At 51.6% G+C, this 23335-nt stretch overlaps 9 protein-coding genes across 9 annotated transcripts; 6 read left to right on the forward strand and 3 right to left on the reverse strand.

Moving 5' to 3' along the window:
• Positions 1 to 195: 195 nt before the first annotated feature.
• ATEG_08337 (single-stranded DNA-binding protein) lies at positions 196 to 940 on the forward strand (the record flags this gene model as incomplete). The annotated part of the gene is made up of 3 exons (XM_001216958.1): positions 196 to 485; positions 695 to 783; positions 873 to 940. The coding sequence occupies 3 exons, from the start codon at positions 196 to 198 to the stop codon at positions 938 to 940; spliced, it is 447 nt and encodes a 148-aa protein (XP_001216958.1).
• A 424-nt stretch (positions 941 to 1364) lies between these two features.
• On the reverse strand, positions 1365 to 2802 carry ATEG_08338 (pheromone receptor; the record flags this gene model as incomplete). The annotated part of the gene is made up of 3 exons (XM_001216959.1): positions 1365 to 1668; positions 1717 to 2194; positions 2256 to 2802. 3 exons carry the CDS (start codon positions 2800 to 2802, stop codon positions 1365 to 1367), a joined length of 1329 nt encoding a protein of 442 aa, XP_001216959.1.
• Positions 2803 to 4165: 1363 nt separating this feature from the next.
• Positions 4166 to 5276, forward strand: ATEG_08339 (uncharacterized protein; the record flags this gene model as incomplete). The annotated part of the gene is made up of 3 exons (XM_001216960.1): positions 4166 to 4584; positions 4650 to 5095; positions 5242 to 5276. 3 exons carry the CDS (start codon positions 4166 to 4168, stop codon positions 5274 to 5276), a joined length of 900 nt encoding a protein of 299 aa, XP_001216960.1.
• A 765-nt stretch (positions 5277 to 6041) lies between these two features.
• Positions 6042 to 9167, reverse strand: ATEG_08340 (phosphatase family protein; the record flags this gene model as incomplete). The annotated part of the gene is made up of 1 exon (XM_001216961.1): positions 6042 to 9167. The coding sequence occupies one exon, from the start codon at positions 9165 to 9167 to the stop codon at positions 6042 to 6044; it is 3126 nt and encodes a 1041-aa protein (XP_001216961.1).
• Positions 9168 to 9826: 659 nt separating this feature from the next.
• Positions 9827 to 10855, forward strand: ATEG_08341 (Dcp1 family protein; the record flags this gene model as incomplete). Its single annotated transcript, XM_001216962.1, has 1 exon — positions 9827 to 10855. The coding sequence occupies one exon, from the start codon at positions 9827 to 9829 to the stop codon at positions 10853 to 10855; it is 1029 nt and encodes a 342-aa protein (XP_001216962.1).
• A 470-nt stretch (positions 10856 to 11325) lies between these two features.
• ATEG_08342 (bifunctional triacylglycerol lipase/ester hydrolase) lies at positions 11326 to 12593 on the forward strand (the record flags this gene model as incomplete). Its single annotated transcript, XM_001216963.1, has 4 exons — positions 11326 to 11892; positions 11991 to 12151; positions 12238 to 12470; positions 12532 to 12593. 4 exons carry the CDS (start codon positions 11326 to 11328, stop codon positions 12591 to 12593), a joined length of 1023 nt encoding a protein of 340 aa, XP_001216963.1.
• A 730-nt stretch (positions 12594 to 13323) lies between these two features.
• Positions 13324 to 15763, reverse strand: ATEG_08343 (SMEK family protein; the record flags this gene model as incomplete). Its single annotated transcript, XM_001216964.1, has 4 exons — positions 13324 to 13911; positions 13965 to 14398; positions 14451 to 14618; positions 14677 to 15763. The coding sequence occupies 4 exons, from the start codon at positions 15761 to 15763 to the stop codon at positions 13324 to 13326; spliced, it is 2277 nt and encodes a 758-aa protein (XP_001216964.1).
• A 3100-nt stretch (positions 15764 to 18863) lies between these two features.
• Positions 18864 to 20254, forward strand: ATEG_08344 (DUF914 domain membrane protein; the record flags this gene model as incomplete). Its single annotated transcript, XM_001216965.1, has 3 exons — positions 18864 to 19096; positions 19156 to 19346; positions 19404 to 20254. The coding sequence occupies 3 exons, from the start codon at positions 18864 to 18866 to the stop codon at positions 20252 to 20254; spliced, it is 1275 nt and encodes a 424-aa protein (XP_001216965.1).
• Positions 20255 to 21862: 1608 nt separating this feature from the next.
• Positions 21863 to 22996, forward strand: ATEG_08345 (uncharacterized protein; the record flags this gene model as incomplete). The annotated part of the gene is made up of 3 exons (XM_001216966.1): positions 21863 to 22225; positions 22418 to 22670; positions 22731 to 22996. The coding sequence occupies 3 exons, from the start codon at positions 21863 to 21865 to the stop codon at positions 22994 to 22996; spliced, it is 882 nt and encodes a 293-aa protein (XP_001216966.1).
• Positions 22997 to 23335: the final 339 nt, after the last annotated feature.

The following is a 23335-nucleotide window of genomic DNA, read 5'->3' on the forward strand; positions in this document are numbered from 1 at the left end:
TGGATGGATGAAGGAGGACTACACAAGGCCCGTCCAATAATTGTCTCGGTATCACGTGCGCCCCTCGCGTTATCGCGCCGGTAACGTAATCATGGGTCAGTTGAGTCGCGACGACTCCCTTTCTACTGCTCCTATTGCTGCTGCTACTCCTCCCAACGACCAAGAGCAACCTCCGTTCCCTTAGACACCACTACCATGTCGACTTTCGCTGCCTCGTTGCGCCCATTCGCGCGCGCCGCACCTCATACCCTCTCCGCGCGCTCCTTCAGCTCCTCCGCGTCGCGTTCCGTGGCCCGTATGATCATCACTGGCCGTCTGGCCGCAGAGCCCGAGCTGCAGGCCACCTCGACCGGCCAGGACGTCATCAAATATGCGGTGGGCTCGTCGTACGGGCCCCGCGATAACCGCCAGACGAGCTGGTTCCGCGTTTCCAGCTTCCAGCCCGAGGGCCCCCAGCGGGACCACCTGCTCAGCCTGCCGAAAGGGTGAGTCGTGCGATCTCTTCCATGCACGGGAGATGCACGCATCTGTGCCGTGGGCCGCGTGGGCCTGCCGATGCGATATATATATAGTACGGTCGACGAGCGTCATGCTGTGGATGCCGTCGAGCATACTATAGTCTATATCGGGGTCTCCACGCGCCTGCAGGCGGATGCGCGGTACCCATGCAATGCTAACGTGTGATTCTGCGCAGAACTCTGGTGTACGTCGAGGGAGACGCAAGCATGCGCCAGTGGCAAGACGCCGAAGGAAAGAAGCAGTCCAGCTTGAGCATTGTCCAACGTAAGCTATGTCCTCGTCCTGCAGATGCGATCGATCCCGTCCGGAGATCATTCCCAAGGCTAATCCCTGGTATCTGCTCCAATTTATAGGCACCCTCGAGGTTCTCAAGCGCCCTTCTACCGCTACCTCGGAAGACCCCACCGTCTCGAGCTATTAAGATAACGGAAAATGATTGTTAGGGTAGACGGGTGTGGCTGGTGGTGTTTTAGGTTCAATAATGGGCTGCTTTTCGAATTCTCCGCTCTTGCGCTTCGACAGTCGGCTCACCGACAGTCGGAGATCATGTATCATTTTGCCTTCTGTATTCGATGTTGTACAAGTATACCCTCAAATGATTTTCCCTCGGGATCTATATGCAGTACATGTGTGTCGTTTCTAAATTTATACGTCCGGTGACCTACGTAATGAAGGTATCTGTAGCTGATCATGTGCATTGATGGCCTCTGCGCGACGGTGCTAACGTATGTACATCACTTTAAAATGCTAATGCTATGGCGTACGTAATTAGAGCCGTGGCGAGCCGCAAGCTTTAGGAGAAGTTGGAATCTGAAATTAAGTATTGGGAGTAAAACTTGAATCCGTCAAAGTTGCACCTCACTTTCCTGGCTAATCACCTGTTTTACTCGAATGAAATCCCTTCTTGTAGGGGTCTCGGTGAAATCGCTGCTCCCCCGGCTCATGCTTGTCCCTGCCCATGCATTTGTGCAGATCAGGTTCAATGGAGTCGACAAGTCCGGAGTAGGAGGCTTCCTCACTCGACTGGACAGCTTGAACAACCGTAGCCAGGCCGAGCGTTTAGGTCCACGGGGGACTGAAGCACCCATCTCCAGATCCTCGTAGATCGTACCGGCCACTCGTGTGCTAGTGATATTGTTCACGTAGGTTCTAGCGGAATGTAAGCACAGCACCGGTATGAACAAGTTCTATCCATACCTTGAGTCGGACGACCTTTTCTTGCGCCCTAAGATCTTTGCTCGACTGTTCATCGACCCAGTTCCGCTTGACACAGTGGATGCCAGGGGCGGCCCCCGCACACAGGTGAAGCCGAAGAAGCGAAGGACGGTGCGATAGATTCTAGCAGCATCGTGGCCGCATCCGAAGAAAAGGAAGAAGAGGAACCCAGAAGTAATGGGCACCCACCGGTCAAAGAAGACCTCCCCATCCGAGCGCCACTTGGGGATTGTGCCCCAATCAGGAGAATGAGCAGTGCTCCACGAATACCGGTGCCATGGGTAAGAATACTGGACATTCTTGTAGATCACGAAGATCTGAGTGGGAATGATCGCAAGGAGCATAACAAAGGAGAGGAAAAAGAGACGTAGAAACCGGGATTTGCTTAAATTGCTATTCGCAGATTCCAGGATGCTGCCGAACTGGCTTCGATATTTATGAAGTCGGTAGAGGACGAGACCTGCTTAATTTTTTGGTCAGCCAGGCATCCCGACGTCAGGACAAGCGAGAACCCAACCCACCGCAATAGTATCCGGCAATGAAGCAGATGATCGGAGGCCATATGAACGAAAGTACGAAGCTCACCCAGCTCTCGTCAAAGCTGTTGACACATCCAGAGATGCCCCAGAGGACGTATCGGCTTTTCTGATAGATAATATGAGTAATCATGGCCATTACCGGCACGACAATACAGAAGAGAATGTCGATGAAATGATTCCTCCAGCGCTGCTGTTTGGAGGGAACCAGAGTGGCGCGCCTGGTGTCCAGCACCGAAGCCAGGTTGCGAAAAATACATAGGAGGTTCCCAGGGACAGCCACATAGCTGGCGATCATGATCTTGACTTCTAGGTCGCACAGACCGACTCCACTCCACCAGGAGTCAATGTCATCATTTGGCCAAATCAAAGCGTTGACAACATTGAAGAGGTTCAGGCCCAAGCACCAGCATATCAGACATGTAGCGGGCCAGTTGCGGTTCTGCCAGTGTAAGATCAAGGGAGTGATGCTGAGCACCATGGACACCACGGACAAGATGGGGACGAGTAGAGTCTGCGCGTATAATGCCATAGTTGAATGGTGTCAGATTATGCTCTGGAGAAACGACTCGTCTGGAGGAAGATATCTGAAGGAGTCGAAAAATGGAGGATTTGGAGTTGGAAGCCAGTATCATCCTCTCTTTTAAAGAACAGAGAAGTAGAGACAAGAGGGCTTCAACGGCAAGATCAATCAGAAACAGGAGACACTCATCCTGATGTCTTTCTTATTGAGGGTGGAGATCGAAAGTCGAATAGAGTCAGATGTGTTCCAGTTGACGTCCCTATTCCATGTCCCAGAATATGATTCCTGATGACTGTCAATAGGGAATAGAATGCGAGGATGCGAGACACAGACCGCAAACACGTGGAGTGATTGTGCAATAAATGTTGTTTCAATCTCAGTAGGAATGGCGGGAGGAGGGGACTGCAGCAGGATGACCCTCCTCGACTTGGGGTCTGCATGCTTCGTGCTGGTTGGGATAGATTCCGATGAGATCACAGACGAGACCAGGAGGGAGTCGAGGCCGGTTGCACTTGGAAAGCAAGGGCCCAGAGGAGCGAATGAGGCGGTGCTGGAGGGTCAGACAAGCCAGCCAGAGCGAAGAAGTCGATACCAGCAGCCGAACCGGTCCATTCCCGTTTGGGGTATCAATAAGGGTTCACCATGGTTCCTATTGAGTCCGCCTTTTTCCTCTCGCCTTCTCGGTCTCCCCCGTGTTCCTCGTCAGTCTGTTCCCACTGCCTCGTTCCGGGAAATTGCACATGAGTCCCCCTTTGCGCATGCTCTGCACACGTCACTATCTAGCTTAGAGTCTGATCCGACACCCGGGAGCGTTGATGGCCCCCAAATTCCGATGCAGTCAGCCCCCGAAAAGTCGCCAGTCGGAGGACGCGGAAACCCCTGGTCATCAAGAACTCCTCAAAGAGCTAGCTACTTACATAGCTTCAAGTCCCATTGGGCTAACCGCTCGAGGCCGGAGATCCGAACGAGCACAGACTTTTAGCGTGATACACAGGAGACCACCATGACGCCGGGCATAGCACATCTGCAGACGCCGGGATCACCCAGGCCATATCGTTAGCTTCGATGAGACGGTACCACTGTTCTGGATGAATAATCCAGCGAACGGAAAACAGAAGCGCAGATGACTCCATATGGGTTCTGGAGGCGATATACATGGTTGTCGTGTGCCGTGGGTCTCTCTGGTCGGCACATGGCGTCATTATTCACGAACCGCAGCTCCACCTCCGCACTTACCCCATTACAGTAGTGGCCTCGATGCACTCATCCTTCCATCTCCCTTTTCTCTTTAACCCTCTTATCGGGTACGCACCGACCCTATGATCTACTGATAGCACCCGCGTGGCTTGATTATTCCCTGAGGTGCCTGGCCATGTCCCAACCACCCTCATCTTCTCCGCTGGAGAACAACAACAGCGCCCCGATTCCCCGGGTCCATTCCCCTGGACCCTTGGGCCTCCGTCACCGTGGCATAACCCGCTCCGCAACTTCTGCTGAGGCTTCGACTCGTTTTCTCAACCAGCGACGCAATTCCACCCTTTCAGATACGGTATCAGAGGCCCGGAACTCAATTCGATCTTCCACAGACGATCTCTTCTTTCCCCGCGTAGTCAAGCGAGACGATGCGAACTTACCAACTGAGGAGTCGCACTGGCATTCCGCGCCGCTGGGCCTTGCGTTGTTACCCGCCATTGCGGGAATCTTTTTCCAGAACGGTAGCGCCGTAGTCACCGATATCACTTTATTAGTGCTGGCAGCCATCTTCTTGAACTGGTCGGTACGATTGCCATGGTAGGACCCTCCTGGTCATCTATTCGTCCCGATTGCGAGCTCTCCCGGCTGACGAATCCTCCCAGGGACTGGTATCGCTCTGCTCAGGCAACCCGCCATCACACCAAGTTCTATGATGCTGCCGAGGTTCCGTTGGGTTTTGATATCGAAGACCGTAAAACAACACCATCAAAATCTCCAGAAGCGCAACACGAAGCAGCTCCAAAAAGAGAGCAGTCCACATCCCACGCCGCCAATGCAGCGAGCAAGGAGCTACAAATCCACGAACTGGTGGCTCTCGCATCGTGTTTCGTCTTTCCCGTCATAGGAACGTGGCTTCTGCACACCATCCGCTCCAAACTATCGCGCCCCTCGGAGGGCCTGGTATCAAACTATAACCTGACCATCTTCCTCCTGGCATCCGAGATTCGGCCCTTTTCCCACCTTTTGAAAATGGTGCAGGCACGCACCCTGCATCTACAACGTGTCGTTGCCTCGTCGTACGAGGACGAAAAGGAGAAGATCGATGCAAGTACGATCACGGATCTCATCAAGAGGTTGGATGAGCTGGAAGCCCATATCGCGGAATCCGCCGCGGCACGCATCTCAGAGAAAACCGAGGCGTCGGGTGAAGAAGCTGCACGAGGCCCAGAATCTACTAAGTCTGCCGTTGCCCAGGCCACTGCGGATATTCGGAAAGCCTTCCAGCCTGATATTGATGCGTTGACTCGAGCCGTTCGGCGATATGAGAAGCGCATGGCTATCACAACACACCAGACGGAATCCCGACTGCATGACCTGGAGACGCAAGTACACGATGCATTTTCCCTAGCAGCTGCAGCACAGCGCTCCAGATCCCAACACCGCAGCCTGGTAGTCGTGTTATGCGAGTGGATCTATGGTCTTGCATGCCTCCCGCTGCAGATGTTCATGTCTTTGGCTGTCCTTCCACTTCATGTAGCACAGCGATGCCTGCAATGCGGCAAAAATCTGCTAGGTCCATCTGAAAGACAAGGCCAGCACAAGAACAAGGGCAAAGCTACGCATGGTCGGAAATCTCCTTCCCCGGGACGTCCAAAGCGAAGTGCGCAACAGATTACGACCGACCCGAAGGGACTAAAACCAATCCAAGAACATCGATAATCAGGTCCGGTCAGATGGTCGGATTTTACCTCGCACAATTTGTTGTCTTTCATTTGTCAATTGGTGTCATCCTTGCCAGTTTTGGGTTACTGGTCTCGAATATGGAGAGGACTTCGGAAACCCACGGGTGTTCAAGGAAAGGATCAGACTCATTCTACTTACACATTTAGATTATTCGATACTACTGGGATGTCGATCAGGCAGAGAGATCCATGTTAAACATATATAATTAATTCTTTGCAGGAAGTCATGTATGTATCTCTACAGGAAATGTGTAGATATCAAATACCGGTAAGCGACTTCTAGATCCAACTTTAGATCCCGTTTAGATCCCGTTAAGCGCCACCTGACGGGCCATTGGAATCAACTCCAATGGTCTTCAAAAATGGTTCGATTATACTCCGTTTCCGGTCCTCCAGAGCACGTCGCTCCTTGTCTTTACTCGGAATTGGAACATCCGAGGAGATGAGTACTTTGGAGAAGATTCCTGCAAGGGCGGTCTCGACAGCCTGTCGTCGTGCAATGAGCGTAGTGGCCGCAGTGTCTGATACACTCGAGATTGTAGATGTTCGCGTCTTTCGTCGGAAGCTTCCGCCCGATATAAAAGCTGCCGCAGGAGATACCGGTGTCGATGGGGTAGACTCAGTTGTCTTGGCAGATTGAGCGCAGCCATCCGGTTGGGCCTCGAAGATGGTTTTGCCAGGGGCACCTGAAGGCATCGATGAGACGGGCGCCACTTCGTTGGCAATGCGAGCGAGCATGAACGTGACAAATGTGAACGACACACTGTGGACAGGAGAATATGCAAGGCTTTCTAATACCCACGCTTGAGATTCTTCCCACGACTGTGGCGGCATTTTGGCCTTCTCGCGGGACAAAATGTCTTGATCCAAATCATGCCATACCGTGGCGGAGACGATTCCGTCTTTGAGGGAGGTCAGGAATACCAGCAGAGCTTCGCTCAGGATCTCGAGCCGATGCAGTGAGGATACCTCAGGCGCAAACACGGCGTTGAACTGCTGGTTGGTGTCCAATGCTTCTCGGACAGATGCTAACAAATGCCTCCGCTCATCTTCGTCTTTCAACGTCCATGTTAATGGCTCAAAAGGCCACCCTGGGCCATGTTTTGAGGTTTCCCACGGAGGGTTGGTCCCCGCAGAATCACCTCTGATCATGCTCCACTCAGCGACAGCGCGTTCTGTCAGCTCAGAGATGGCCTCTGTCAAGCGGAAAAGCTCACGAGGTGCCGAAAGGGGAACCCCCATGCCTTCTTTTTGACGCGTCGACAACTCGGCAGCTGGTAGAGTGCGTGCGCCAGATTCGGGCATCAATGTCAGCTCCTCCAAGCTCCTTCCAAAGCACGTAGGAAGCCATTTGCCGTAGGCCGGTATAAAGTGGTCCCGCCCATTGTTAACCCGAAGGACTAGAATTTCCTCCAGCGTAAATTTTCCATCATTCAATGTCCGAGCCAGCTCAATGTCTTTGACATGTGCCGTCACCTCAATGTTGGTTAGCTCTCCAGGTAATAAGGTGCATTCATGTGGTTGTGGGCTAGGCTTGACGGTCTCCGCATCCTCACGGTGCGGTTGTGCCACATAAAATTCGCACCACGCTGAAAGATTTTGACCATGACTGGCATCATGGTCTGGTCTCTCGAACGTGAAAGTAGCGGGAACACCGCTGGTGTTCGCAACTGTTAGGCTTCTGGTCACAGGCACGTCGAACAGTATGTCTCCGAAATTTATTGCATTTGGGTCACCTTCCGATGATTTGTTGGTGGATTCGTAGCCATGATGATCTACTACCACCGTCAAGCCTGGCCGAGACTCATTTTCCACTTTATCCAGTTCTCGTACCACTTCTTGATGTACCTTTGCTTTTAGATCTGGCACGACCGATTCGTACTTCAGAGTAAACCCAGCAGCGAGAGGTTTATGGTCCGAACTGAGAATCCCCTGGTGTGATACATAATAGTCCAGCTTGATGGGATCTTCAGCATCAGACAGAGAGTTGAGGGTGACATTGTCACTTCCAAAGTCCATAGCTGGATCGTATTCGTCACCACTGTCTGCCCCATCCACGTCAGGGTCATAGTCAAACAATACGTTGTCGTCAGCGGCGGCCTTATCCAAACCTCGGGCTTTCATTTCCTCGTCCCGTTTTCTGGCCTCTGCGGCCTCTTTGGCTATCTTCTCATGGATCAACTTGTCGCGGCGTGTCCGGTAGAGGATCCGGTCGCACCAACTTGGTCCTCGTTGCTTTTCGCTGGAATCGAACTTAGCAACGCTACCCACATCGTACTTGTAAGTTGGAAGGAAAGAAATATCCCCCTCTCGCCATCCTTCGTGAAACGCTTTCTGCTTCTCTTGCTGCAGGCGGAGTTGATCGTGCGGGAGTAATGATGAGATGGTAGTTTGTAAGGAGGCCGGGTCCGAATGAGGGTCCAGTTGTTCATCAGAAACTGTGGGAAGGTGCTCGTGATCAGCTTCTGCTGGTCGCGACCCCGGATCGTCGCTGACAGAATGTGACCTGTGCCTTTTGTCGTATTCATTCTCCGTGTGTCGAGAGAGCACTTGCCGTACGTCGTCGCCCGGAATATCCTCAAGTCGATAGTTAAGATCACCGAACCAGAAGCAAAAGTCTTCCTTGCCGATATTCTCTGTCGGCTCATCTCTGAGCGTTGCATCGGTGTCAATTGGATCAAACTTGGCGCGAGCGATAATTTGGGATGCATCCCAGTTCCGTCGATCCAGGCTACCTTTATCTGCGCCAGCTGCCAGATGAGAATTGATGAACATCAAGCAGGTAGTCTCCCCGATCAATAGACGTGCTGCAACAGCACCTTTGTTGCCCATATAGCCCAACAGCCCAGTGCCAACATTAGCACAGCTGACGCAGGATATGCTGTCCGCCAACGGTGGGGCGGCATAGATCAACAGCAATAAGCCTACCAACTGAGTTTCCGCAACCAAGACGTATCCAGAGGGCAGGGCCGCTTGTACGGCCTCCTTCCATCTGTTCGCTGGCGCCGGATCAACATAGGGCCTCAGCGTCTCTGCCGGGGAGGAGACATCGACGATCTCCTGCAACCCCAAGACGTAAAGGCCAACTTGCTCAGGTTCAGAGTCGGGTGGTGCGAAAGTTTTCTTGCTACCATTATCACTGCTAGGAGCTTCTTCCAGACCAGAAACTCGTAAGCCCGACAGATGTTCACATATTCCTTCCTTCTGAACAAACCACTTCCCGATATCTTCCTCTGTACCGGGAAGGGCCGCCACATTCCATGACCCGACCTTGACTCGGATCGACCGCTGTGTGGTATACTCCGCCCGCCTGGCTTTAATTGCCCGAGAGAGTGAAGACGTGTCGGGGGTTGTCTCTTCCAGCGGGGCGCGGTTCTCGTTATCAGACGAGCTGGGCGACGACTGAGATGATTCTTGCCGTTCGAGTGTCGAAGCCATGATCTAGAAGGATGTGCCCGTATCAACGTTGCGACTTCATAGGTATCAGGTAGAAAGGAATAAACGGCGGCCTATGTCGACGGCGATGGCTTCGGACCTGGGGAAGCCGAGCTTTCAGTGGGGAGACCGCGGCAGTGCAGGAACACGAGGTGCGAATGGGGCCAGAACGCGCAGGAAAGAGAGTGTGACAGCCCAAATCATCACGAGCGGAGTATAAATGTGGTTAAAAGGTCACTCAGACGCTAGGGAGCTGTCCGGTCATCACGCGCAATTTTCAGTTCCTATTGTAGGTTCGTCGAAGGATGCGGCTGACTTCCGACGGGCCGGAGAAAAGAAGTCCAAGATGGCCGATTGGCGGCGCAATAGGTTCTAGGCCGAAGCAGATGAGGGGCGACAGATATAGCTGTATACTGTGAACCAAAAATGGAGAGAGAAATCCTTGAGAACTGAAGCACAGAGAGGAAGAGAGGGAGAGAAGTATGGACAGAACCGGGATGTAGTTCGTCGCGAATGATGGCGGGGAGACCCCCGACCGCTTTCCCAACCCGGCGATACTTAGCATCACCGCTTCAGCTGTTGCTTTCTTTCTGTCTTCAGCGACTTCACTCTCAACAACTCCTTTTCCCACGACGTCTCTCTGTTCCTTTTCCCCCTCCACCATGGCTTCCCGGCGATCTCGACGGCCTAATAACCACCACAACAATATCAACAATAATCGCCAGAATTACGGTCAACCCTCCGACTATGATTCTGACTACCACAACTACTTCTCCGATACTCAGCAACAACTAGACCAACAAGAAATGCCTCCTCCGCCTCTGCGCTCCAACGAAGAGCTGAACCTCGCCGTCCTCCAACGCCACAACCCGTCCATCAGTTCCATCCTCTCCCTCGCACCGTATGCAGTCGTCTACATATTCAGTCCTTCCACGCGGCAGTGGGAAAAGAGCGGGGTTGAGGGCACGATGTTTGTCTGCCAACTGACACAGGGGATTCTCGGGGAAGAGAGATACAGCGTCTTCGTCCTCAACCGACGAGGTCTAAATAACTTCGATGTCCCCTTGACTGACGGCGACAATGTTGAGCTCACGGAGGAATACGTCATCCTCAAGGCCGACGATAAATTAGACGCTAGCCAGGGTAGCAGCCCTGCCGGTCAGCCGAGTAATGGCACAAACCAATCCGTGGACGGCACCGGGATCCGTATCTACGGTCTGTGGATCTACTCCGAACCCCCGCCCAACTCGACCGCGGAGACACGCACTCTCAACGCCAAGATGATTCGTGAATGCGCTGTGCATGCCGGACATAGTCTCAAGCTAGCAAAGGAACGAAACGAAGCGGCCCAACAAAACGGAATGCATATTGCGGCCGCAGCAGCATCTTCCACGGCTGGCCCAGTCGAGGAAGTACAAGCGAGTGTTCCCATGGGCCGTCAAATCTCCCTCAAGGATCTTTTTGGCCAGCAGCGAGCACAGGATGACGGATTCAGTGTCCGCATGCATCAGGAACCGCAACCTTCCGCAAATGACGCTACAGATACGGACAAGCTGAAGGCATTCCTGTGGAGGTCGCCTGGCGCAACGAATTCACCCGCTCCTGCAGCACCGCCACCATATCCTCAAAATGATGTTCTTGGGGATTTGTTTCGAAGAGCCGGAATTGCGTACCAGCAGAATCAAAGCTGAGAAGATCGGCCCGTCTGTCTTTTGCTCTTTTGTTCTTCCGATGCGCGCCATTCAGGGGCGCCATGAGGCGTATGGTAGCATTTTTTGAGATACCCACGACTTGATGGCCAGAGATGGATTGAACTAAGATTCTGTTCTTTTCGATTCCTGCGCGGGCATATTACCGCCATCCGCCACCGCGACTAGCAAGGCAATAAACAGAACATAAGGAGAACATGACCTTGTATGTAGACACTAGAGTATATGCACTATAAGATGGATGATGGAAAGATGCCTCCCTAGGTAGTGCCCAGTATTAAGCAGGATGGAAGCCTCGGCTCGCCGATCCCACGCTGGGTCTTGATTGGCTGGTGTTTGCGATGCATGGGGCATACCTTAAATGTGCCATCCGTCTCCGAACTGCACTGCTTTGCTTTGTTTCAACCACATGCCACCATAAAATTAGGGAATTTGAGGTCCCAATTGACACAATGCCAACGCCTCAAGTACCGCACATTAGTGAAGACAACTTTCACTACGCCATTTCGACCTCCCCATCATCCGCGCAGTCATCGTCCCCAATTGTCATCTACCTCATAGCAGGAAACCCAGGCTTGATAGGATACTATCACACTTTTCTCTCGTTACTGTCAGAGAATATCAAATCGCAGGCTATTCGACAGGAGCAGAAATGTACATATCATGTATACGGACACAGCCTCGCAGGCTTTGAGCTCGAAGAACGCGCGAGCGACGATGCCGTTCCACATGCGCGCTACTACGACTTGGAAGAGCAGATCCGCTTTGTGCAGAACAAGTTGGATACCTTCATCGCTACTCTGAAAGGCATTAGTGCAGGAGCGTCTTCTAATCCCAAACCGAAGGTGATTCTTATTGGTCACTCGGTGGGAAGTTACATAGCCATGGAGACCCTGCGACGGCATCGCGACAGGACAAAATCTGGAGACAGCCCCATCGACTTCGACATCATCGGCGGTGCTATGCTATTCCCTACTGTCGTTGACATTGCAAAGTCCCCGTCGGGTCAAAAATTGACTGTGAGAGCCCTCTCCTCCATTCCGCCAACAGCCAGCCTTCCGCGTAACCTCCGTATGCTAAATCACACAATCAGCGCATGTTGTATTTCATCCCACAGCTTGCGCTTGTAGCGGGTCTTCTCGTCCGCGTTCTCGTGGCGCTTGTGCCGCATTCTGTTCTGCGTTCTCTGGTCAGTTTTTACATGGGCTCCCCGCCCGACGGTGCGGTAGACACCACGACTGCTTTTATAAAGAGCGTCCGGGGTGTGCGGCAGGCATTGTACGTTCTGTCCCCCTCCCCCCTGTCTGGAATCAGTCACAGGCCCCAGGCAAACTGTATTGTTCGGTCCTAATCAGTGTGGGTAGGCATATGGCGGCAGATGAGATGCAGACAATCACGTCAGATCAATGGAATGATGATGTCTGGGGCATGTCGACAGTCCAGGACCCCGTATCGAGACTGTTCTTCTACTTTGGCCGCAATGATCATTGGGTTGCGGAGCGGACGCGCGACGAGATTATTGAGCTCCGAGGACAGGCGCCAGACGGCCCAAAAATGGTGGTTTGTGAGGAGGGTCTCCCACATGCCTTCTGTCTTCGTGAGTAACCTATTTCTTCAGTTCACCAGGCTTGTCATAGACCCTAATACCCAGATTGCAGGCCATAGCGACGTCATGGCCAAGAAAGTGGCTACTATGATCATGGATATCACTGCAGACTAACGCACAGTCCGTGGGTAGGAGGAATTGGGGCTAGAACAACTCGTCTCTACTTTGATTAATCCTGATCGAAGATATCAAGTTACTGTGCCGTCGAATATGTACGGTATGTGCAGCCAATATCTCCTCAGAAGAATGCAAGTATCAATCATGGTCAAGAAACGACCCGCTCCATCAAACAAACAATCGCCAATCGTAACCTTCGACGCACAGAGAAAAGGGCAAGTCAAATCAGAGACCCCGTCAATGCAGATACCCAGTGATCCATCGCAAAGCCATCTCACCCAGCCAAACTCCATGATCCGATATTGGTCTTAGTCGCTGTGTCCCACAAGTGAATCCCAGGATTTGATTCCCAAGCTCCCTTTTGCCCGACGAAAACATAAGCACGTTTAAACAGATATGACAATGAAAGATACAAACATGGTAGAGCATGATCGATGTACACCAAATCAGGCGTCATGCAGCGAACAATGGTTGGAGTCGGGTTTCCAGGCCTCCGCTGAAATTAGAGATCCGATGAAGAAAACCCGCAAATGCCAAAAACCGCAAGAATGCAAGGATGATAACAAGGGGAATCAATCGTACAAGCAGAAAAGGAAAACAAGTCACACACACGTCATGGTATCTAAGAAGCTGAAACACAGTGGAACTCGTACTTGACAAACGGAAATAATGCCTGCAAGCTACGCAGCCAAATGCAATATAGACGTGAGGAGACATCTGTACAAGATCATTCTCTCCCTCTTTCAAGGTCGTTGTTCTTGTTCTCCTTTTCATTGCTCGTCTGGGCTGATGTGGAATCTGTCGATTCGGCGTCCGACGATTTGGCAGTAGACGACCCCAAATTGATCGCTATCCGTTTGGGCGCAGCAGTGCTTGTGACGCCCCCCAAGGTGCCCTGGGTTGCGCCCTTATCAGCAGAGGACACGGTGCCTATGGTGATGCTCTTTTTCCTCCGTAGAAGCCCGGCAGTTCCGGGCCCACCACTAGTGGAGCTCCTCCTCTTTGGAACAGATGTAAGTTTAACTAGCTCATCATCGTCCTCTTCTTCGCGCCGACGCTTTTCTGACAATCGCTCAGGAGGTGTCTGTGTCGTTGAGGAGACTGGAGTTGCGGGTGATTCGGGCGATGCATCAGTCGTTGGAGACACAGGCGCCTGCTGGCCCTGTACCCCTTCATCGGCGCCTTCTGTTTTGGTATCCATGGCATCATCCTCATCATCGTCTGGATAGTCAACAAGGGGCTTGATGACTGGTGAAGCAGCGCCATTCTGCGGTGCAGCACCCACGGCCGCATGAGGCTGACTGTCTTGTTGCCACTAGAAAGCGATTTAGCACATTGTATCCACCGGTTTGACGTATCAAGTCCTACCTCATCTTCATCATCAGAAGCGTTGAAGTACTCCTCCTCTGCAGCATCCATCTCCTTGACGCCTTGCCATCGCCCATTGGGTTGCATCCTGGCGGACATTCCGTCGTCTTGTGAAAACAAGGTGGTGTCTGTCGTCTCCGCTCCGTAACCCTGCATTTGTTCATAACGCAGAATCAAGTTTTGAAACGTATCAACGTAGGTAATGTTCCGGAGTTTCTCTCCATACTTTTCCACCACATGCAAGACGATGGGTTTGATGTTCTCTCGCTTGATGAATTCAAATAATTCAAGGCAGGCTGAATTGAGAAGGTTGTCACGTGGCATGGTCTCATAAACGATATCCAGGATCAGTCCGAAGGTATTATTGTGGGTCATCAACGCTTGATAGAAGGTGTCCTGGAGGCTGATCAATGTACGGAAGAATTTCAATGCAACTGGTAAATTATTAGTCAAGTCACTGTAAGCGCAGGAGTAAAGGTCACCCACTTAGTTTGAGATGCTTCTGGGGTACTTTTAGCAGTTGAGCAACCCGAGGAGCAAGAACTTCGCTGTGGATGACATTACGCGTCCTATACAAATGCTGACGGACGAAAAAGGTAAGGATGTCAACAAGGTGTGAGTACAACGCAACTTCTTGGAACTTCATGTCGTTAACTATGAGGATAGAAGTTAGCCGAGGTGCGAAGCTGGTCCCATGAAGGAAGGAACTAACAGGTGGTACGGTGCTCGAGCCGTTTCAGAGGTGAGAAGAGCTTTTTCGAGGATTCGTCAAAGTGATGTTGGACAAATGCGTCGGAGAGAATGTTAGGGCGTAGTTTCGTATAACCTTCGGGTCCAGCCCGACCCATAGTATCCTGTATGCCGATCTGAGGGTCCAGCAAGACCTTGACCGCATCTGCCAATTGGTTCTTGACCCCAAGATCAGACTCGGTATGAAGGAGATCGATAAGCGTATCGGTGAGCGGTGTCTTTTTCTCGTTGACAGCCTTGAGCATGTAACTGCGCATCATGATCGGGTCATGGTCGAGGAGCGCCACCAATATGTCGATTCCGGTTGTGCGCAAGGAAGGATTGGGATGCTTGATAGCAAATGCGATCACGGCAAAGAGCCCATGGCTGATGAAGTTCGCAAAGAGGTTGGCACGAGCGGGAGCCTGTAGATTTTTGGCGATGGAGGCGCATTGATGGAGAAACTGGACGGCATCCTCCTTGCGCTTCGCGTCGGCGTTCCTCGGATCGAAGACAGAGAATAGTTCCTTCAAGAAAGGGCCATTCGACTGGATGTGGTTGACTATCTCGACCTGGTTGAAGAATATCAAGGAGTTGAGCACGGAAAAGGTTGGATCATCCAGAATTCGCGCCAGAACAACATCTTTCAGGTACTGCAACCTCCAGGTTGAGCGGATCTTGCGACGGATGACAGCATCTTTGATGGGAACAACCTCCTTATAGCGCGACTGGTCCGAGAGATATTGCCTGTGGTTCGCTTTATGCGTAGGAAACTCGGGGTCATATTCTAGCGCTCCGACAACCCCCAAAATGATCGAGTCCGTAACCACAGTTTCAATGATAGTGTTGTCGTTGAGGAGAATCAGCGATTTCATGATGTTGCACAGGCGATGCAGGTCGGGCAGACTCTCTAGATCTTCGGCAACCGTTACTAACGGGACAAGCTTTTGAATGTATTCGTCCCGGATGACGCATTTGGAGAGCGCGTCTCGACCCGCCTGAGTTAGGCTCGCGGCTCTCATAACGTGATCGATTTCCGGGAGATTTGCCAGTTCGGGCGCAGGCAACATGATCGTCTGAAAGCTTTCGAGGTCATCAGAGAGCGCATCATCTGGAGTTTGGAAGCACAAGGTTAGTCGCCACGATACACGAACATGTCGTCTGCAAGGGAAAAGGGCATGCGGAAAGTCTAACCTGCGGCTGCCAGGCTAAGGTGCTGCTGAACACTGTTGACGAAGTTCCTTCAGGTAGCCTTGTCAGCAAAAGATGATGTCCCACGACGAGCATTCAAGCACGAAGCGTACCATATTACTGCGCAACCCTCAGCTTCCTGGAAACTCAGAGCCATATCCGTGCCATTGGGTTCCGTCCACACAATCAAGGTCTCTGGTGGCGGCGCACCATGATCAGCAAGTGTTCCGAGTACAATTCTAAGATGCGAAGAGAAATGGAGCGCGAACCTTGTTGTTTCTGGTACCCATCGTCCTTGGAGATTTTTGTCTCCAGGAGGACCCGGTCGGGCTCATCTTCGGATTCCACAAATATTCGCGGTTCATCCTATTAGTAGAAAGAACCATGCGTTAGCGACGAGGACGTGAAAATTATGACAGGCAAGAGATGAGCGCGCGTCGGATCCGTCGCGGAATGCGCACGACGAGGGGGTGGTTGATAAACGGCGTCGCGACGGGGAGGGCGCCATGTGACGGGGAACCAAGGACCAAGGCTTACATGTAGGATCGAACCGGTACAAAAGCCCGTTCCTCTATCAAACCAGTCATTATCTCTAAGTTCGTAGACCTTCACCCGCTTGCGATCGCTGGGCGGTTGCAGCTCCGACGCCATGGTCCGATGGATAGGGTGAGAGGTGGCGTCTCTTCCGGAACGACTCAGGAACGAGTGTACCGGCGCGAGAGCCCCAGAGTCGCGGTGGGAGGAAGGACGGTCGGCCGCTGCCTTGAGTGGGAGAAGAAGAAGGGAGGGGAGGACGACGACGAAGAGCGACAGGCGAAAGTGGCGACGACGAGGGCGGATAAATGGAGGGCGGAGAGGTGAGTTAGCGATGGGGAAACTTGGGTGTTGCGGATGATGCAGGTTCGATGATAATGATGGATGATCCTGAGTTTGGGGTCGGGCCACCTGACGGCCTCGGCAGCGATCGCGGCCTTTTTCCTTTTTTGCTCTTTTTTTTTAACCCTCCTTCGCTGCGCCCATCTGGAATTGATATGAACACTCACGACGAGCGTCAGAGAATATCGATAATTCAAAAACAGAAATCAAGTAACAATTGAATAGTAAAAATAATACTTGGTCTCTACTGAGAACAGGCTTTGGGGTGGACTGTTTCTCAACTGGGCACATGACCTCTTCATATCTGGGTCTATGTACCATTATATATTATTATCGGGATCTTCCAGCTCCGTATACTTAGGCGAACAAGCTTCCCAACCTGAATTGAGTACTTCTATACTTCTATACCTCCGCGTCAATAATCTACCGTAGATGATAACCTTATCACCGTGTTTGGCGCTTCCGCAGGGATAATATCTCTTACGACGCGCTACGCATATCTGGGCTTCCTCTTTCGAGCAAACTATGTCTGTCTCATAAACCAGTTTCCTCGTCCCAAAGTAGTCCACAATTACAAGCCATTGCTTTTTGTGATGTCTTCTGAAGTAGAGATTCATCGACCGGCGCCTGACAAGAGTCCCTCATGCCTAAAGCTCGTCTCCCAATGCGGGGATCGGTGTCTTCCAAGAACGAATGACGTGCGCCAAAGTTGAGTGGTATTTCAACTCCCCTTGTTCCCTGGTATGTAGGTATATTCAACTGCGTGGCATCGCTATATGAGCTCAAGAAGACGATGGGTCCAGTTATCAAAGCTCTGCTGGATCCGACAAGATTGGGGTGGCGTACCATGGATCATTCCAGTTGAAATTGATTAGGTTGTGACAAGAGGACAATGGTGCCTGTCTTTGTTCACTGTCTGATATAACATACATATCAAACATTGTTGACGGAACAATGAAGTAGGTAATCCTCATTCAAGTGCTTAGTTTGCTCAAGAGCATTACTCCGTAGACGCATGGAACAGAAGGATGCCAGAGAAAGTTTACGAGAATGATAAGCCTGGCATGTCAAAATCTGGGCGAGGAATGTCTCCCTATGTACATCAAAATAAATCACATGGCATCCACACCCTGTCTTGAAGTTTCTTTTTGAAGATCCCCGAACCGATGGCATGGCGTGGCATGGATCCTTTCTTGTTTTCTTCCAGAACAAACTACTTGCAGATGAGATAACGGGGATACTGTCATGTGACCACTCCCTAACCACATCGTCTAGATTGATAACCTTAGACTAACATCCATAGCTTGGAGTACCGACCCTGAAGCTCGCGGTAGCCTCATTGTTCCAACTCAGATATTTCCAGCCTTGACCAAGGATAGTTGTTGAGGTACTTGGGTTACGTGACCTACCCAAGGTCTGATCCAGACCGTGACGCTCCCTCTGGCCTTCAGAATATAAAAGCTGGAAGAAGTGCCTTCTTTTTAGGTAGCAAATCAACACAGATGACTCTTGAACCATATGGTTGAGATCTAGGTACCACCTTCCACTGGTGAACTGGGGATGAGATACATAAACAACCTTGGGTTGGACTTCCACTTTCCATCGCGATGGATCTGAACGTCAAATGCTGATTGGACGGTGCCAAGGAAGTTGGAGGCATTGTGTGGATGACATAATCCGAGTCGTCTCAAATGGAGGGTAGTGATTGGCTGGACTAACCCCACGCCGTCTTATCAAGACGGCGAAAACTGCTCAATCGGGTAAGGCTGGAGAAGGGTCTCCCGTCGGCCAGACCACTTTTTTTCTTGTCTGCTACTTTATATTGCGCGCTTGGTCCGGCTAACTCGAGATTTTTCATCTTCACGACTCTCCGTCGAGTGAACTCCTCTCCGTGACCGCAGACGGGCGACTTCTGGGAGTTTTGCGCTCGTTTAGGTCGAAAAGCTCCCGTCCATTCTTCCAACGTCACATCTACCCATACCCCACTCTTCTCGCAGTCGGTCGTTTTGGGAGCTTTGCGGTCCTCCTTCAGTTCAACTTACCAGTGGGCCTCACCTTTTATCTGTCTAGTTCAACAGCTTGGTACCTCCCACCTCATCCATGATGTCGGATTTGAAAGATACCATCGTGACGACCCATCCGTCGGTGGCTTCAAGCGACCACAGGCGTCCATCCGAGGCCTCTCGTAACCCGCATGATGTGGGGTCGCAAGATGCAAATCCTCAGCAAGCCGACTCAAGTTCGGAGGCGGCTCCGGCTGACCAACTGGACAACAAGAAGAAGGGATTTCTGGCGTACTTCAAGACTAAGGAATTCTACATCATTCTGATCCTGGGGTAAGTCCCTCATGGGAGTCTAAAAACGATACTCTTTGACTTATCTAACTTCCATATAGTCAAGTGCTGGCCATTACAAACACCGCTACCAGTACTTTCAGTACTCTCCTGTCCAATGATGGAACCTCTATCCCAGCTTTCCAGACTTTCTTCAACTATGTATTGCTGAATATCATCTTCACGACTTACTCCTTTTATCGTTACGGTTTCAAGGGCTGGGCCCGAATGGTCTGGTACCGCGGCTGGAAATGTAAGTCGTTTCGAGATCCAAAGGAAGACCCTCATGGCTCACCAAATCAAACGCTAGACTTCATTCTTGCCTTTTGCGACGTGGAGGGAAACTACTTCATTGTGCTGGCATACCGTTACACGACCATGCTGAGTGCCCAGCTGATCAACTTCTGGGCCATCGCTGTGGTCGTGATCATTTCCTTCATTTTCCTCCGCGTCCGTTATCATATCTCGCAGATCCTGGGTATTCTGATCTGCATCGGCGGCATGGGCGTCTTGATTGCTTCCGACCACATCACGGGCACCAACGGCGGCGATATCTCTAGCGGTTCTCAAGTCAAGGGGGATCTATTTGCTCTGCTTGGTGCCACTTTCTACGGTCTCGCCAATACCGGAGAGGAGTATTTCGTCAGCACGGAGCCGGTCTACGAGGTTTTGGGTCAGATGGCCTTTTGGGGCATGCTCATCAACGGCGTGCAGGCTGGCATCTTCGACCGTGCCTCCTTCCGGTCCGCCACCTGGAACAGCCAGGTCGGCGGGTATTTGACCGGGTACACACTCTGCTTGAGCTTCTTCTATTGTCTAGCTCCGCTGCTGTTCCGCCTGTCATCTGCCGCCTTCTTCAACATCTCCATGCTGACAATGAACTTTTGGGGTGTCGTCATCGGCATCGAGGTCTTCCACTATACCATCCATTGGATGTATCCCATTGCATTTGTTCTCATCATCGTCGGCCAGCTCATTTACTTCCTGGGCCGTCGCGTCCTTGGTGAGGCCCGCAAGCCGTGGCTCGGTCGCAATCAAGAGCGTGGTGTCTCTGGCCTCTTTACTGCCAAGAGGAAGATTGATGCCGCCGCCGCTCATGGCGAAATTAATCCTAATCCTTCTAATGATGATCCTCGCTCAAATAATGCCAGTGCGGTATAGACGGCGCCAAAGGCGTTGTTTTCGCATGAGAATTTGCGATCTAATTGTGACATAGTCGTTGGTTAGAACACATGCATATACTTGGCTTTTTATGGGTTACTTTATTCTTCGTCTTCAAACCTTGTTGCAATATAAACTGTCTGCTCATTTTACCAGTGTTCAAATTCAATATTCGGGGTCCATGTCCACTAATCTCAAGGAAAGCGACCATAGTTTGGCCTCTTTCTCGTTATCATATACCCAAGGGGCATACCCCGGTCCCCATGCTTCAGCCCCTCACGATATGGCTTCGCAATTTGACAGTCTTCTAGGTACTTCCCGCCAAAGCTCTCCAGTGATGCGGACACAGCAGCCCACACTGTTTGTTGCTGCTCCTTGTTCCGGGGTTTTCAGCCAACTGATCAGATCCTTGTTTGCCTGCATCTTGACCTGATCCCTAGGAATGTGTCGCATCAAATCGGTAATAACCAGACCAGGATGGACGCTGAAAGCATGCAATCTGTGGGCACCGTACTTGCGCTCAATGTGGTTGGCGGTCCACAAGTTGGCAGTTTTACTTTGGCCATAAGCATTCAAAGGGTGATACGCTCCTTCCAAGTTGATATTCTCGAAGTTCACTTCAGAGTCCCGATGGCCTGGTGAGGACAGGGTCACTACCCTGGAATGAAATTCGGGCGTCGAGGATGTGAGAAGCACAGGCTTCAAAAGGAGAAACAAGAAGAAGTGTCCCAGGTGATTTGTGCCAAATTGAGTCTCGAATCCTTCTTTTGTACGTCCCTATGGAGGGGCCATGACTCCGGCATTCTCAATAAGGATATTCAGTGATGAGGACATTGACAGGAAGTCGGCAGCAAAAGCTTTAACGCTCTGGAAAGAGGAGAGATCAAGAGTCAAGAGATGGACATTATCGCGATCCAGGACGTTGCCCAGTGCGGCCTTTGCCTTTTTCACGTCACGGCCAGTGAGGTACAGAGTCGCTCCTGTCTTTGCCAAAGCGCGCGCTGTTTCGACGCCGAGACCAGAAGAGCAGCCGGTAATGAGAATGGTCTTCTCGGTCCATTTCCCTTCAAGACCCTCCGCCCCAATGATCTGCGATGCGGTGGGTCGCCCATCGCCTGGTCCTTTGGTGCCTCGTGTGCTGCTGCGTATGAGGACATGAGGGAATGTAAAAGGCGTGTGGGCCGATCTTCGGAAGGAAGGGACCTGTCAGTAAAGAAGGGTTCAGAGGGCTTCCCGAGGTATCTCTTCCGCCATGTACAAAGGTACCTATACAAATACTGCCTCAAACGCCCTGTACTTATTCGGTACCGAAACAACCCGAAATTGAACCCCATAAACTCCCATGAACTGGGTGATCCCATATCCGAACAGAATCATTCCTCAGAATATAGGCGGGTGACCGTCAGAATCCGCTTACTTTCACTTTCCAACTCGGTGCACTATTTGCTCGTTGGGACACACCATATCTCGCTGGATGGTCACAGTTTCAATGTTCTGTTCCTGGATCTCGATGCTCTATATTCCAACCGCTCTCTGCCGGCTCTGCCTGACGCATCGCAATACAGGGCCTTTGCAAGACAACAGAGGCAGCTTTACGAGACCTGCAGGATGGCGTCCGCGCTGGAATACTATCGCGCCGTCATACCCCACGACTTGAAGCCAATAAGCTTGCTCCCATTTGCGAAATCTCAAGTCCGCCCGCCACTTGATCGCTACAGCACGCATGACGTCCAGTTTCAGATCCAGCCACCACTCGCCTCCAAGCTGAAGCACCTCGCTCGTCGGCATCGTTCCACGTCATTTCATCTTTACCTGGCTGCCCTCCAAGCGCTTATCTTCCGCATGCTCCCAGAAACCAATGAGTTCTTCATTGGTATTGCTGACGCCAATAAGCTCGACAAAGACTTCATGAACAGTGTTGGTATGCTCTTTAACCTGCTTCCGCTACGCTTCGACAGACCGGAACCTAGCGTCAGGTTCAGCGACGTCATCCAGACAGCGCGTACTAAGGCATATGCTGCACTTTAACATTCGAGTGTACCTTTCGACATTCTCCTAAACGACCTCAATGTTCCGCGTTCCAACTCCGCTGCACCCATCTTCCAAATTCTCGTGGACTACCGGTTGATAGTCCAGGAGTGCACGACTTACGCCGGTTGCAAGTTGAGCGAAGAGCAATGGCATGCTGCTCGAATCGGCTACGACATGGGTCTAGAGATAACGGAGAACCCGACGGGCGAATCGAACTTGACTCTGAAGATGCAGGATGCACTGTATTCCCAGGCGAGCGCACAGCTTTTCCTCCGTAGTTTCGTCAACCTCCTTGAGGAAGTGGCGAAGGGTGTTGATATGACTATTGAATCCCTGCCTACGTGGCCCCAGTCAGATATTGACCATGCCCTTGACGTCGGAAGGGGTGAGCCGGGATGTTGAGTACCCTTTGCACGTAGAGTTCGTATACTGACGCGCCTAACAGGCACCGACATGAACCTTGAGTGGCCGGGTACGATATCTCACCGCGTGGACCAGATGATTCAAGAGCATGCTACCGATATCGCGCCGGTGCTTGACATTGCGGACCGCATTGTTGCGAATGTTGCGAGTCACAAGATGAGGAGGCGCGGAGTCTCGGAAATATACATGTACTGCGCTATGCTGGTACTTTGCGTGCCACTCCTGCAGACCTCGCGATGCATGCGAGCGAGATGGCTGGTGCCACGGAGTTTGAAGCTCTCCCAATGATGCATGTGCTACAATGGTTTGGAGAAGCAAAGAGGGCAGGGTTCGGGCAGTTTGTCACAGCCCAGGAGTTGGTGATGAGTGATGGCGGACTGCGCCTGGTGTCGAGGCAATGATGAGGTGGAGTCAAAGTTTCATGGTCTCGCTATATGTTCTTCCATGTCACCATCCTAAGTCGCCTGAGAAGAATGGTGAATACAGCTATTTGTTACAATAGATGGTATTCAATGGTAAATTAATGCTACGTACAAATGCTGGACGTCCATCAATTGAATGAATGCCATTCAAAAAATATCGCTGGGTCGGACAAGGACTCTACAGTGACGGTCTAACTACGAAGAG

This window comes from Aspergillus terreus, genomic scaffold (genome assembly GCF_000149615.1).
Source record: "Aspergillus terreus NIH2624 scaffold_12 genomic scaffold, whole genome shotgun sequence".
Lineage (NCBI taxonomy): Eukaryota > Fungi > Ascomycota > Eurotiomycetes > Eurotiales > Aspergillaceae > Aspergillus > Aspergillus terreus.